Source organism: Syngnathus leptorhynchus, chromosome 9 (assembly GCF_054491065.1).
Source record: "Syngnathus leptorhynchus isolate UIUO chromosome 9, UIUO_Slep, whole genome shotgun sequence".
Taxonomy (NCBI): domain Eukaryota; kingdom Metazoa; phylum Chordata; class Actinopteri; order Syngnathiformes; family Syngnathidae; genus Syngnathus; species Syngnathus leptorhynchus.
Window position 1 is genome coordinate 9,294,483 of NC_141203.1, and position 13,115 is coordinate 9,307,597.

The 13,115-nt window shown below is 40.0% G+C and overlaps 1 protein-coding gene across 4 annotated transcripts; it reads right to left on the reverse strand.

Annotated features, from left to right (window-relative positions):
* Window positions 1-2,593: 2,593 nt before the first annotated feature.
* On the reverse strand, window positions 2,594-4,520 carry cxcr4b (chemokine (C-X-C motif), receptor 4b). Of its 4 annotated transcripts, XM_085920217.1 has the most exons (3): window positions 4,406-4,462; window positions 3,501-4,181; window positions 2,594-3,413 (listed from the first exon to the last, which is right to left on the reverse strand). In XM_085920217.1, exons 2-3 carry the CDS (start codon window positions 4,143-4,145, stop codon window positions 3,024-3,026), a joined length of 1,035 nt encoding a protein of 344 aa, XP_085776343.1. In that variant the 5' UTR covers window positions 4,146-4,181; window positions 4,406-4,462; the 3' UTR covers window positions 2,594-3,023. The 4 variants fall into 4 exon arrangements, with proteins under 4 accessions (XP_085776343.1, XP_085776341.1, XP_085776342.1 ...); XM_085920215.1 differs by having other exon boundaries at window positions 2,594-4,178; window positions 4,406-4,520; XM_085920216.1 differs by having other exon boundaries at window positions 2,594-4,151; window positions 4,406-4,516.
* Window positions 4,521-13,115: the final 8,595 nt, after the last annotated feature.

Consider the following 13,115-nt stretch of genomic DNA (forward strand, 5'->3'; position numbering starts at 1 on the left):
GCTCGCAAACTGTATGTCAGTGCACTTTGGGCAATCAACATTTGAACACAAATGGTGGAGCAACACATGTAGCTGGAAATATAACAAAATATAATAAATATAAATATCATACATTGTTTTACCCCTGCAAAGCAGGACTAATATTACTGCAGCAGACTGAGGAGTTATGACTGACTTCACTTAGTACGTCTCAATGTACCGCTGTGATTGCAATGTAGTAGTTTCAGTACTGTACAAGGATATGACAATAAGGTGCAGATCTGTTCAATTACGCCTCTTTGGTGCACATAAATAGGTTGGTGACTTGAGCAAGGCCATTAAATCGCAGAGAGATTTTCAGCTGAACAACGCAAATGAATAAAATACTGTAAGTACTAAATGACATGAGGTACTAACTGTATGCTTCCAAGCAGGCATTAAAGAGTCAGCCTCTATTAACTTCCTTCCCTCTTTTGCCTTTGTCAAGTGCACTAAGGGTGTTCGGCTATCAAGAGAGCTTTGCAAGCTTGGCTTTCAGTGTAAGTGATGGTGGTTTGAATACAGTGGGGGGCCATCAAAGCTTTTCTCAGACTGTTTGCCACATGAGATATTGATGCAGGAAACGGTCTTCCTGCTGCTCGCTCTTCCAGCCAAACAATGTGACTATTAGTGAAGCAGGTCACTGCCCCGAGGGATGCGTTAGTATTTACGTTCCATTCATCTCATGTTTGCAATGTCCCTTTGAAATAATTACAATCGGCCGCAAACAAAACTGTTGTTTTATTTGTGTGCGTCATCAAAAAAGATGAGCTCAGCCCATGATGGTAGACTGGTGGTAGAAAATATTTCCCCATCCCTTTTAACAACTTTGGTCTTTAACCCATACACTGAAGACCTTTCACCGCAACAAGATGCACACCAATTTATGCGGTTACAACTCTTGAATTAAGTATGAGAGGGGACGCATGTGACCCACAGGTTTATTCTTAAGTGGCTTGTGAGGATATAAATTGTATGCACTCAAACCGGCACTTTGGGTCATTTGCATATATGCATTTTGCTTTGACATGCTGGCAAAAATTCATGATGGAAGTTCACTGTAAGGGCAGGGAACTCAACGCAACTCACGGTCAGCAGATTGGCAGATACTAAATAATTCAAGCAAAACAAAAAGAACTTCATGTTTTGTATTTAAAATAATCACGCAATATTGCCTTAAAGTCCGCTAGCTCATTGCTAACACGTTATGTGAAATGCCATAGACTGGCTAACGAACGAGTAGCATAGATAGTTATGTGTTATGACACTTTAAGCAATAAAACAACTAATATAACAATATTCACAAGAAAAAAAAACACTCAATACTATTGCAGTTTACTGAGTTTACAAATTTTTGTTAAGGTTTTTTGTCACGAATGCAATGAACAAAATGCATTTCCATTCATTTCAATGAGGAAAGACGGTTTGAAGAAACGCTTGTATCTCAAGGCACCTCTGAATTTCAAAAGTGGATCCAAAAACAAGTAAATCCATGAAACAAATACCAAGAGGTGGACTTTTACTTTCCAAAGCATAACTTTTCTTTCTCAGTGTCCTTCCGAGGTCAATCTATTCCCTGCGTCGATGCGCCGGTACATTTCTGTGTATAATAATGTGATTCTCCACTCAAATGCTGATGCATTTTGACAGGCAAAGAAGCAGATGAAAAGGTTTTGGATGAACACAGTGACGTGCTAACCTAAGATGTCTTCCTACAGTACACCGGCTGCAAGGCAGTCAAGGTCTTATGCTAATCCTGAGCCATTCGGGAACATTTCCAACTGAAGAAACGTCTCTGGGTTTTATCCTGTTTCTCTCTGAGAGGCCACAAATATCCATTAAGCATCTGACTTGACGAAGGCACTTCACACCTTTTTACATGTAAAGAAATGGAAATGTAGCGCCATTGGTCGATTGAAAAGAAGGCCATCGCTCGGCGCATTGCACAGCAGCCTTTTAGTGGCTCCATTCTTCTCTATGTCTTTTGTTGCCAACTTCCTTTAGTTTCTAACTTGAACATCACTAGTCCTCGTTAAAAAGGAAAAAAAAAAAACTCTTAATTTGGATGTCAACGTGTGTAACGGAATTGCTGACTTATAATATATGATGTGAATACCAAACAAAGAATCTGTCTGCTCTTTAACATTCACAAAATTTATAACCCATTTTGTGAACACAATAGTGACGGGGATAACAAAACTTTTGACTTTGGTGAAATGGTTTAACACTTGTATACAAGCCCGGTGTCAAGAGGCCCAAAATAAATGGAGTCAAAGAAGATCTTCATATTGTTTTCCCCCTTTTCTTATAGCGCCATATGGATTTTAATTCTAAAGCAAGACTCTTAACATTGGTGTCAAGACTACTTCAGATAAAAGTGCACAGATGTTCTTGCAATTACAGGGTCTGCACAGCCCTCCGTCTGCTTGCCTGTTAGATCAGGTGGGGACATTTGTGTTGAGAGACCCCGTGTCTACGCCCAACAACACACACTTACACACACACACGCCCATCCCCCAATCCCTGAGGGCAACAAGAGCTACTTGAGTGAAAACACACGCGACAGTCATTATAAGAAGCATTGAATTTGTTTATTTTTAGGTAAAAAAAACACACAACAACAACAACATGCATTTACATATTTAAAAAAAAAGATTTAAAAAGCAGCATGCAATTTGTTTCCGGTCCAAAACTTCCAGTGTAAATGACAATAATAAATAAAAGCTTTTAGATAATCACACAAGTGCGAACACACAAAACTCTTTAAACTATTTACAGTTTTGAGAAGCAGCAACATCGCTCACAGCAAAGACAATTGAAGCTTGACCTAAAATGACCTCACAGTTTTTACAAAAAACAAAACCTAACTGTAAAGCACAAGGTAACCCAACCACCTGCTTTTGGGAAACAAACGTTTTTTTGTTTTTTTTACAACTGTACAAATTGTAGTAAAAAGTTGAATTAAAGCTTAGTTTCAAGTCTCACATTTTAGAAGTTCAGTCGAGTTAACTTGACAAAACACTCGAAGACTCTGACTCAGTCGACACTGATGAAATCTGCCCGCGCTTTTTGGTCATGAGAGTTGCTTTCTGACTCGATCTGCTGTTGAGCGTCAACGCGCTCTTAGCTGACTTTTTGAACTTAACTCCCAAGAAAGCATACAAGATAGGGTTAAGGCAGCAATGGAAATACGCTAAAGCTTCAGTGATGGAGATCCACTTCTCCACCGCTTGTTCCAGTTCACAGGAAGGTGTGACCACGTTGAGCATCATGAGCGTGTCCAGAAAGAGGCCCACGCAGTACGGCAGCCAGCAAGAGAAAAAGCAGAGGATGAGGATGACCGTGGTCTTCAGGGCTTTCTTCTTCAGCGCTTGTCCCTTGGCGCCTCGTGAGAGCTTGGCGATGATGATGCAGTAACAGATGAGAATGACCAAACCGGGAAGCACAAAGCCCACAAGAATGTGTTGGAAGCGGAAAACCACCTTCCAAATGAGGTTGCTCTCATCGGGGTAGATGCGCAGGCAGACGATCCTGGAGTCGGCCACTTCCATGCTTCCGTCGTTCATGAAGCGGTAGTTAGACGAGCCCGTGTCTTGCGTTCTGGCGAACACAAGGTCAGGGACAGTGAGGATGGTGGCGGGGAGCCACACGGCCACATAGATGATTTTGCTGGCCAGGAGCTTCCTCGTTGCTTGGCTGTTAGTGGCCCTCACTACAGCCAAGTATCTGTCCAGGCTGATAAAGGCCAAGATGAGCACGCTGCTGTACAGGTTGACGGTATAGATCATGTGCACAAACACACAAAGGAAACTTCCAAAGTACCAGTTTCTGGCCGCATCCACGGCCCAGAAGGGCAGCGTGAAGACAAACAGCAGGTCAGCCACAGACAGATGCAGCCGGTACTTATCTGTCATTGTTTTGACCTTTTTCTGGTAGCCCATCACAATGACTACTAATCCATTGCCGATGACGCCAAGAACAATTATAATCCCAAACACGACCGGTAGGAAAATCTTTTTGAAATCGTCGCTGAGTGCCCGGCCGCACGGCTCCTGAAAGTCCATGTCGAAGTCGCCAGACTCCTCTGAGAAGTTGTCAGAACTGTTGGTGAATATGTAGACGTCCATAGCAACCTAAATGGGTGCAGTCAGAATATGTGACTGCTTTACATGGAAGATACAAACATGAAAAACAGTTAGAATCTGCAACTTTGTCTTGATAAACTTTTTATCGGATAAAGTCAAAATAATAAGAAACAGCAAGCAGTCAACTAGAAACTTATTAAAAGATAATAAACACAATTTGTCATTTGCCACACATAATGTCTTCTTGCAGAAAAGCAGTTGCAGTCTAAATTAGATAAAAGAAAAAGAAAAAAAAAACTCACCTCAGAGTTTGGAAAAAGAGTGAATGATATGTTAGGACTGCAATGTGTGTGCGCATCTGAACAGCGTGTTGTGAGTGCCTCATTAAATGTCGGGGGTGTTACCCCGACCGGCCCGACCCCTCCCCTGGAGGAGGCGGTACCCACTGTTCCAAAAACGGGTAGACTTTATAAAGATCCTGCAGCTCTCAAACTTTGCTGTTAAGCCTGCCTCATATTTTAAACACAAGCAGTTATTTTGAGCACGTTCATACACGCGCATGAAAGGTTGCAAAATTAATCTCACTCTGTAATTCAGTCTAAGTTTAAATACTCGTGTAAATAAACAAACAAATAAAAAGTGGTGAAAGTAGTACTTATTCATCACCTGTTGTTAAGTAAAAATAAATAAAAATAAATGATGAAGACCTGAAATTGCACCTGAGGACTTAAAATTGAAAAAGAAGCAAACCACTTTAAAAATCAAATATATTTAAAAGAAAATATAGCTTCAAAATCTAGTGCGGAAAAAATAAATAGTTGTCATAATAATAAATACTCAAGTAAAGTCAAGATATGTGTGTGTGTGGGGGGGGGGGGGGGGGCTATTGAAGTGGAACAATAAAGTACAATGTGTACTGTTCTCACGTACTTCACACCTCTAAGCAGAAAACACGCACAAACCCACGAAAAAAATGATTGCTCATTTCGTTGAGATGGATTGATGGACACTTGCAATACTTTGTCAGATATTTGTATCTAAACTCATCAAATAATTACTGAAAATATACAAACTGCTCAATTGTGGAGTTACAGTATAGTATTAACTTTATCATTTCAGTTCTACTTCTATTTTGGGCGTCGCTAAAACGTTGCCTACTGATTCACTGGCTCCAGCACGAGTCGCTCCTCTCTCTTGAACCCTTTTCTTTTTATAAACTAACTACATCCCAAATGCACACGGCATGTTGGCTTTAGAGTGCCTCATAGTTTGCCATGAGTGTGGGCACATCACAAAGAAAAGATACCGTATGAAGCATTTTTTTAAATAATCAATCTAATTTGGCAGGATTATTGACAACACTGCTTTCTACATTTTTTTGCATTGTATACTTCTTTAAATAATTTTAGGAAGTTACCTTTTATTTCTGTACTTTGTTTTTAATGTCTCTGTAAATGCTTTCAAATGTACTTTGCCTTGCCAATAAGATTTTGGATGACATCTAAAGGTGTGTGTGTGTGTGTGTGTGTTTCTCCTTTTGCCTCCATACAGTGCTTAAGTGTTGTTTCTACACTCCAAACAAAGTGCAGAATAACCCCAGTGGATGTGTAAAGTACCTTACATGCTATAATGAGGGATTTCAATCAAACAGCCTCGGGACATACGACTCGACTCTCTCTGGCAGCTTTGCCAATCCTCTCTGATTTCAGTTAAGTTAGTGATGACAGGTCCCCGGCCACACCGAACCCGCCTCCCTCCTCAGAGAGCGGGCTGGCGGGTGTCTGAAACATAATCTGCACCAGGAGACATGCAAATGCTAAGCCGTGACTTTGAAATATGAGACTGGTGATAGATTTTATACATTGATGTATGTCATTGATTTCATTGCTTTCAAGATGGTTTCAAAAGCATCATGCATGTTTTGAAAGAAGATGATGCTATGGCAAGAATTTTCTTTTTCTTACATATCCTAAGTAAACAGTCACACTACACGTCTCTATTACCTTTTAAACCAGTGAATATTTACAATTTACGCTCCAGCTACGATGGAAAAAAAACTCACCACAAATTTACAGCTGTGAGTTTGAAAACAACCGCAGCGGGGTGTTATGCAACTGTGACAGTCGGCTGATATTTTCAAATAGGGAAGTTCACACTTTGCATACAATAATAAACCTTCTACCAACTATCTATCACAAGTTGGCTTGAAAATCCCAGATATGTTTTTATTTTTATTTGTCCTTTTTTGTTACCTTCAATACATAAAATAAAGATGTGCTTTCTCACCAATTAACTGTCAGATATACATTAATTATCAACTCAATCATCACAGCTTTGATACAGTAATTAAATAACTATCATCTACTGATCAACATCAGTCACACACATGCTGATTGACCTCAAGAAGATCAACAAGCATTTCAGAGGCTTATCAAAGTGGTTTTACAGTCATCTTTTGTGTTTGGCGCCCTGAGAGGGAGTTCGGATGACAGAAACGGGGAGAATCTGCAATTTGGAGAAAGCCCACTGTATTGCTATGTTGCTCTTATCAACACTATCCAGACACAGGCATTTGCTGTGTTATCAGTCTATAAGCACAACTCCTGGGTTTCATCTGTGCGTGCTATTTTGTCTTCACTTTCACTTGACACTCTGTGAAACCGTTCTTTTTTTTAAATTGAATTTTATATTAGATGTTTACGATGTTTTTTTTTTCTTGTTTGTGTCCTCAAATTCCCCTGAAGTGTCTGTTTGGTTCCACGGAACTACATCACATCTCAAAAATCAACAATACATTTATTACACTAAACATGAACATTATGTATTTGATTAAGGTTATCTTATGAAAGTCAGCTAGGTTAATGCACTGAAAGACGGAATAAATAGGCTAATGATGTTTCAGTAATTGTAAAAAATCGAATTAATTGCACATGCCAACAAATTACATAACAATTTACAAAGGCATATTTTTGTTGTTTGTTCAAGAAAACCTTTAGCAATTTCTTTGCAGTCTTCTTCTGTTTTATCATTAAATCCCCATAGTCTGTTCGTTATATATCACCCCCTGTTGGTATGTGTTGCCACCACCGTTACTCTGTGGCCAGAAGGGGAGATCCCATGTCAAGTCAAGTCATTATTCCCGTGTGCCATTTAGATTTAAGAGGTTCCCGCCTCTTAAAACAAACAAGCTCCTTCCCTTTCAGCCCTGGCAGGATAGCTGCTGTCTCCACTGTCGACACGAGGATTCCCATTGCTATCGGCCTTGGCATACAAAAGATCTGTGAGCTACTTAGAATACAAATCACAATGATGGCGAAGGGGGCTCTTCACTGGAGAATGGCTATTGAAATGAAATAGAAGAATGCCAGCCAGATAAAGGAAAGAGTGCAGTGGTGTGCAGTCAATGGCAAACCTCCAGCTGCAAGTCGTCCCTCGGCAGGATCATTTCCACATAATGACAACTCCGCTTAAATGTCACCTTCACTTTTTACGGGTCTTGTAGAAGAATAACCGACAGCCTCGGTTGTTAAAGTTGACTTGAAACGTGAACTATGCGCAATCAGAAGCAGACACACACTAAAAAAAAAAGTCACGCTACAGTCATGACTCCATAAATGCATGAAGGTATTTATTATTCTCAGTGCTCAAGATACTTTTGTTCTCTATTCTATTCTATTCTATTCTATTCTATTCTATTCTATTCTATTCTAAGTCATAAAAAAAAGTACGACATGACAACAATCGACAATCGTCTGGTCAGGGACTGACTTCATTAGAGCGCCTCGTCGTTGCACCATGGAAAAGCCAGATGACGACCTAGCAGAGGTTTTGCAGCCACCACCAGCGACGTTTTTGTTTTTCTCGTATGAGTATGTGGCCTCTGAAATATTGTGGAATGAAGAATGTGATGTTTTTATTTGCTTTATTTTGTTATGAATGTCTTGCATGCTTATGCACATGCAAAATGTGCACTTCTCCACTCTGGAATGCATGACTTCTCTATCTAGTTATTCGTCAAGCAGTCAAGGTTTCATCGGGGTATTTTTATCTATGAACCAAGTCATTGGAAAGAAAGATCGTATTTAATGCACTCCATTCCTCACTGCCTTGCTGTATAACTGTCATCACCAACAAACACACCAAATTGTCTATCTGCGGGATGTACGTCAATACAATTCAAACCTCATAAACAGGTGAAATTGAGTAAAAAAAGGTCTTCGGCTATTATGATTGATTATATTTCTACACAAGGTATCCTGTTTGCATCCATGTAAGTTTGTGTTTGAAAAGAGCACTTGAACAATAGAGCCTCTTAAAAAGCACACTTCTTATCTTTGGAAGGCACCCTCTTAAACTTCCTACTTTTCTGTGTTGTTGGCCCCATTAAAACACTTTGCTTCACCTCAATCAAGGTCACAATGTTACATTAAAATAAAAATCCTGTATACAAAATCTTTATGTGGCTCCAGATTCCAGGATGAAATTTATTCATGCTTGTGCCCATCATGCATGGTAAAGTTATTTCAGGGTCACAGCAGGACATCAATAGAAACACATAAACAATTGTCTCGCCACTTCAGTAGCAGACTCGGAGGCTTTATTTCATTTTTCGTCTTTGTAGAATTCTAACAAGGTAATTTCTTGCTACTGTCGACAAAGTTGGATGCCGGCAGTTTCCACGTTGACAACTTTCCTTCATTTTTTTCCGCTGCCTGTTCTGAAATTGGGTCTCTAGATATCAAGCAAACACAAGACTGCCTTTAAGCATTAAAGACAAAAATGTCAATTTACAGGAGACAATATGCAATCCAAGACTGGTTGGGAAATGTTAAGTGTTGCATAGGAAGCGTGGTTTTATATGACTTCATGATTGACGCAATCGGGGTTCCTTTTTCACCAACGTCGCTATTGTGGTTTCGCTCTTCTCACATGAATAAAATGTCTTTCACTTCACAAATGTTCCTCACACATGCCTTTCTCAAACATATGACCCAAGAAGAATGTCAATGTTAATGGCTTCTTGACATTTCAATACAATCCTTCTTCTACGTATGTATATGACTGAAGATCTCAGCAAGTGTTCCTTTCAGGCTCCCTGCAGGTGGAGGTTGATCCATATGGCCTGCAAAGATGTTGCAAGGGGCTCAGCTCAGCTCTGATCATCTCAGATAACAGAAACAATGAGCCAGATGACAGCAGATAAGGTCATGAGATGGTGACCAAGGAGAAAGAGCCAATCAACCAGCTGGCAACTGGACTATATCATTACCTCCGACAGGAGAGAACTCACTGAGGTTAAAGTGGAAAATAATTTCGCGTACAACCTCTCATTGTTTTTAAGCCTGTTTTGTATGCATGAAGGTTTCATGGAAAAACATTATCTATGAAAATGAAAACTCGTCCGTTTCCTTGTTGATCCCTACTACTATGTGCTAGTATGAGGCAATTTCTTGTGATTTACTCAGGTTTTTTTCCAGAACTTTCCTCCTGATTATCAGCAAAATTGCCTTGGTGTAGAATTTGGTGGGGCGGAGATCATTACAGGGTCGGAATATATAGTTTTAAGCATGGTGCACACGTTGAATAATACTTCCTTGCTACTCATCAAAGTTGCAGCAAGTTTGATTTATTTGCCTTAATCAGCTCTGAAAAAAATGGTTGTATCAATTATTTGAATCTCAAATCAAATCTTCTATTTCTTCTATTTCTTCTATGGGTTGAGTGGTAAACAAAATTTTTGTATGAACCCCCCCCCCCCGCACATTTAAAAGATCAGTTCAAATGTTATAAATTAGTGAGCACTGCTTTAGTATCTAGAGGATTTCTCTATCACTCACACACAGTCAGTTGTGACATGTACATTTTTTTTCCCACTGGAATCGATGTCTTTCCAATTTGCTCATTTTAAGTGAGAGGTGAGGGGCCAGCCAGCGAGGTGCGTGTAATCTTACAAAGAGGGGTAATCTTGTAAAAGTGTCACGGGTCATGCTCATCACACGCCCACCATTAGAGTTGAAAGCGTGTTCACTTTAGCCGTCATGTGTTAAAACCTGTCAATTTATACTCCTTTCTATAATGTGAGGGAGGATAAATAAAAAGCAGTGAAGCTACGCACAGAGGCTGATATATTCACCATCTTGTCTGAATTTAATATTTGGGAAAACTGCACGGGAGTGAGAAAACCAACAGTTTTTGATTTTCACATCACAACCATCTTCCGCTGAGATGTTTTGCATCAAGCAGTGAGACACAGGAGCACTGCGTCTAAATATAAAATCTATGAAAACCTCTGTTTTTCTGTCACTCTTTACTGACCGTGCTGATTTACAGCTCCACTTAGCACAAGGGGGCCCCCAGTCCTCGTCATTCATTATTTAAACAGTGAGGCAAAAAAAGAGCGGCAGATGTTTACAGAGGAGCACCTCTGTCCATGAAGACTGTCATAAAACGCTGTGACTTAGTTTGGGGACAAATGCTCAGCACCAAAGAAGAACAAAGCGCCAAAGGGCGGACATCTATCAGGTTGTGCCAAAGGGACGTTTCACTGCTCCTGCGGTGCCTCCTTGTCTGAAAGATGACACCGTCTACATTGGGAGCCTCTAGCTAGTGGACTCAGAACTTTTTATTTGCTACTTCCTGCAGATTGGACCTGTGGACCTCCCATTCCGTTGCCATGTAAACATTAGCTCAAGCTCATTTAACCAGATGACTTATCCTTCAAGCAATCAAAGTGATGCATTTTTTTACTATACTATTTTATCGTAGGACTCACGGAATCTCACTGCCACATGTATTACTTCAAACAGCTGATGTTTTTGTGCAGGAGCAAGGAGTTCCCCCCCTTGTGAATCACTTTTTTTTTTTGTTTCTAAGATAAACATACCAACGGGCTGTGTTTCACCATCAAATGATACAACTTCCTCCTCAACACAAACTCTCTGGCCTCAAACGGTCTCCTTTGTAGTCATGCCTCCGGGTTTATTTTCCCAGCACAATTGAATTCTTTGCAAAGACTGTAGATTGGGATTGCTGATACCGAACGTTGCCCCCGCTGCAACCCATCGCCTCAAATCTCTTAGGATTATTGTGTTTTTGTGTAAACAAAGATATGGACTCAATAATACATGTGGGTTTGTAGGGCTGGACCGACATCCGGGCATCTAGTTTTTGGAATGTTTAGTTGTAGAACTCTGTGTCTTCGAGTTGTTTATGACATGTGGACTGACCAGATTGTTGGCAAAGCAGTTAGTCGTACTACATTCCACGGGAAAAAGAAATATTGATCAGGATATGGCAGATGCTAATTCCATTCTGTTGTTTGTGTGGTGAAAACACATCTCCAGTTCAAAAAAAAAGTCTACTATCCCAAAGAGCTGAATTCTGACCCATATCCAGTATGGTTGGCTCTGGGAGATATTAGACTGGCTTTCCGGGGAAGCATGGAGCATTTTAAGGCCTCGGGTAGGAGCGTGCCACCATAAAGTAATATTTTTTTCCCGACTGATTATTATCTGTCAGGTAGTGAGACACTTGGATATTTGCTTTGAGCCGAGGTGTCTGAAGGACGCTCCGAGGCAGCTGACAGAATGTGTCATTATCAGAAGAGTCAACAAAGCTTTTGGGTTATCGTCGGTAACATCACTATCACAGTGTGTGTGTGTGTGTGTGTGTGTGTGTTTCAGTTGACTTCAAGTTGTTACGCTCCGTTTACATTGGTCCAGTAACTAGATAAAAACACGTGTATCGTGTCATTTGCCCAATGAAGGCGACACCTTAGATAGTTTGTGTATATATATATATATATTTTTTTTTTTAAGCTAGCAAGTGTGTATTGCTTGTATATAACACCAACATTTAATTTCCAACTGAACCCATAAGTTGCGCAAAAGGTTATTTTGAGCGGTCCTGCTAGTGTATTAACTTTTTCCCCGAGCAAAGCCACCAGACAGCCATTGCTCAATCATGGTTCAACCTCTCTGACAGAGGCCATGACGGAAGCTTTCACAGTCGCTTCAAATCAAATCAATTTCTGATCCATCACGGGCCTCTTGCCTAAGGGCAGTTTTGGACCAGTTAGGACTTTTTTCTGTTGTACCCGCTGGCTACTTTTGTTTTTCACTGACATATGTGCATTTGTGTGTGTACTCAGTAATTGAATTATAGATGACCCTTTCTGTCCCTTGGGTGCTTTCAATCTGGTTTTATATGTTGTTTGACAAATGTAAGACCCTTTGACATATACATTAGCAGATGTTGAGACAGGAAGCTGAGGTCACGGCTGGCTGGCTGTTTTGAGTATCTTAAGTGTTTTACATGTAATAAGATTGAATAGTACCCAAGGAAATATGAGGGCTGGAAAGCAATCTGTCGCAGAGGAGTAGGCCGACAAACATTTCCTCCAAGGTGTCCAAACTTTACAGAAAAAATGAAGGATACAAGGGCCGCTTTGACACCATTCACCGTCAATTCAACATATTGAATAATATATTATTTTGAGATATATTTATTTATTAAACAGCTAGGTAATCCAAAATATGAGACTTCTTTTCAAATGAAAGATGACACGAAGGTACTCAATGGGAAGGTGACTTAACGCTGGATTTACTTTGAAAGTTTGATTTGGGTGAAAACGCCAAAGGGAAACGTTCTTTATAGGCTCGACGATTGCTTAAGCAAAGCAATTTGAGAAAGCAATACCTTTTCTGTCATAAAAGAGAGAGTCTTTATGTGTTCTTGGCTGAGCTATAGAAGAACGGCTCAATTCTTCGCTTGTTTATATTTCTGCCTTTGTCTTCCTTTTTGATGACAGCTCACTAGGTGAAGAAATGCAACAATCACAAAGACGTAGATAGCAAGATTCATCCGTGTTTTCAAATCTTTGTTGTGGTATTTACTTTAACTCCCTCCAAAATTAGAATAAGCACATTTGTCAAAATGTCAAATTATCTGCTTTTTATGATAAGGGTGAGATATAAGTTCAGGTTGTATTTAACTGCTGAAAAGATATTGACT

Coding starts and splice junctions, on each gene's coding strand:
- cxcr4b (XM_085920215.1), bottom strand. CDS start 4,145: ATGGACGTCTACATATTCACCAACAGTTCTGACAACTTCTCAGAGGAG.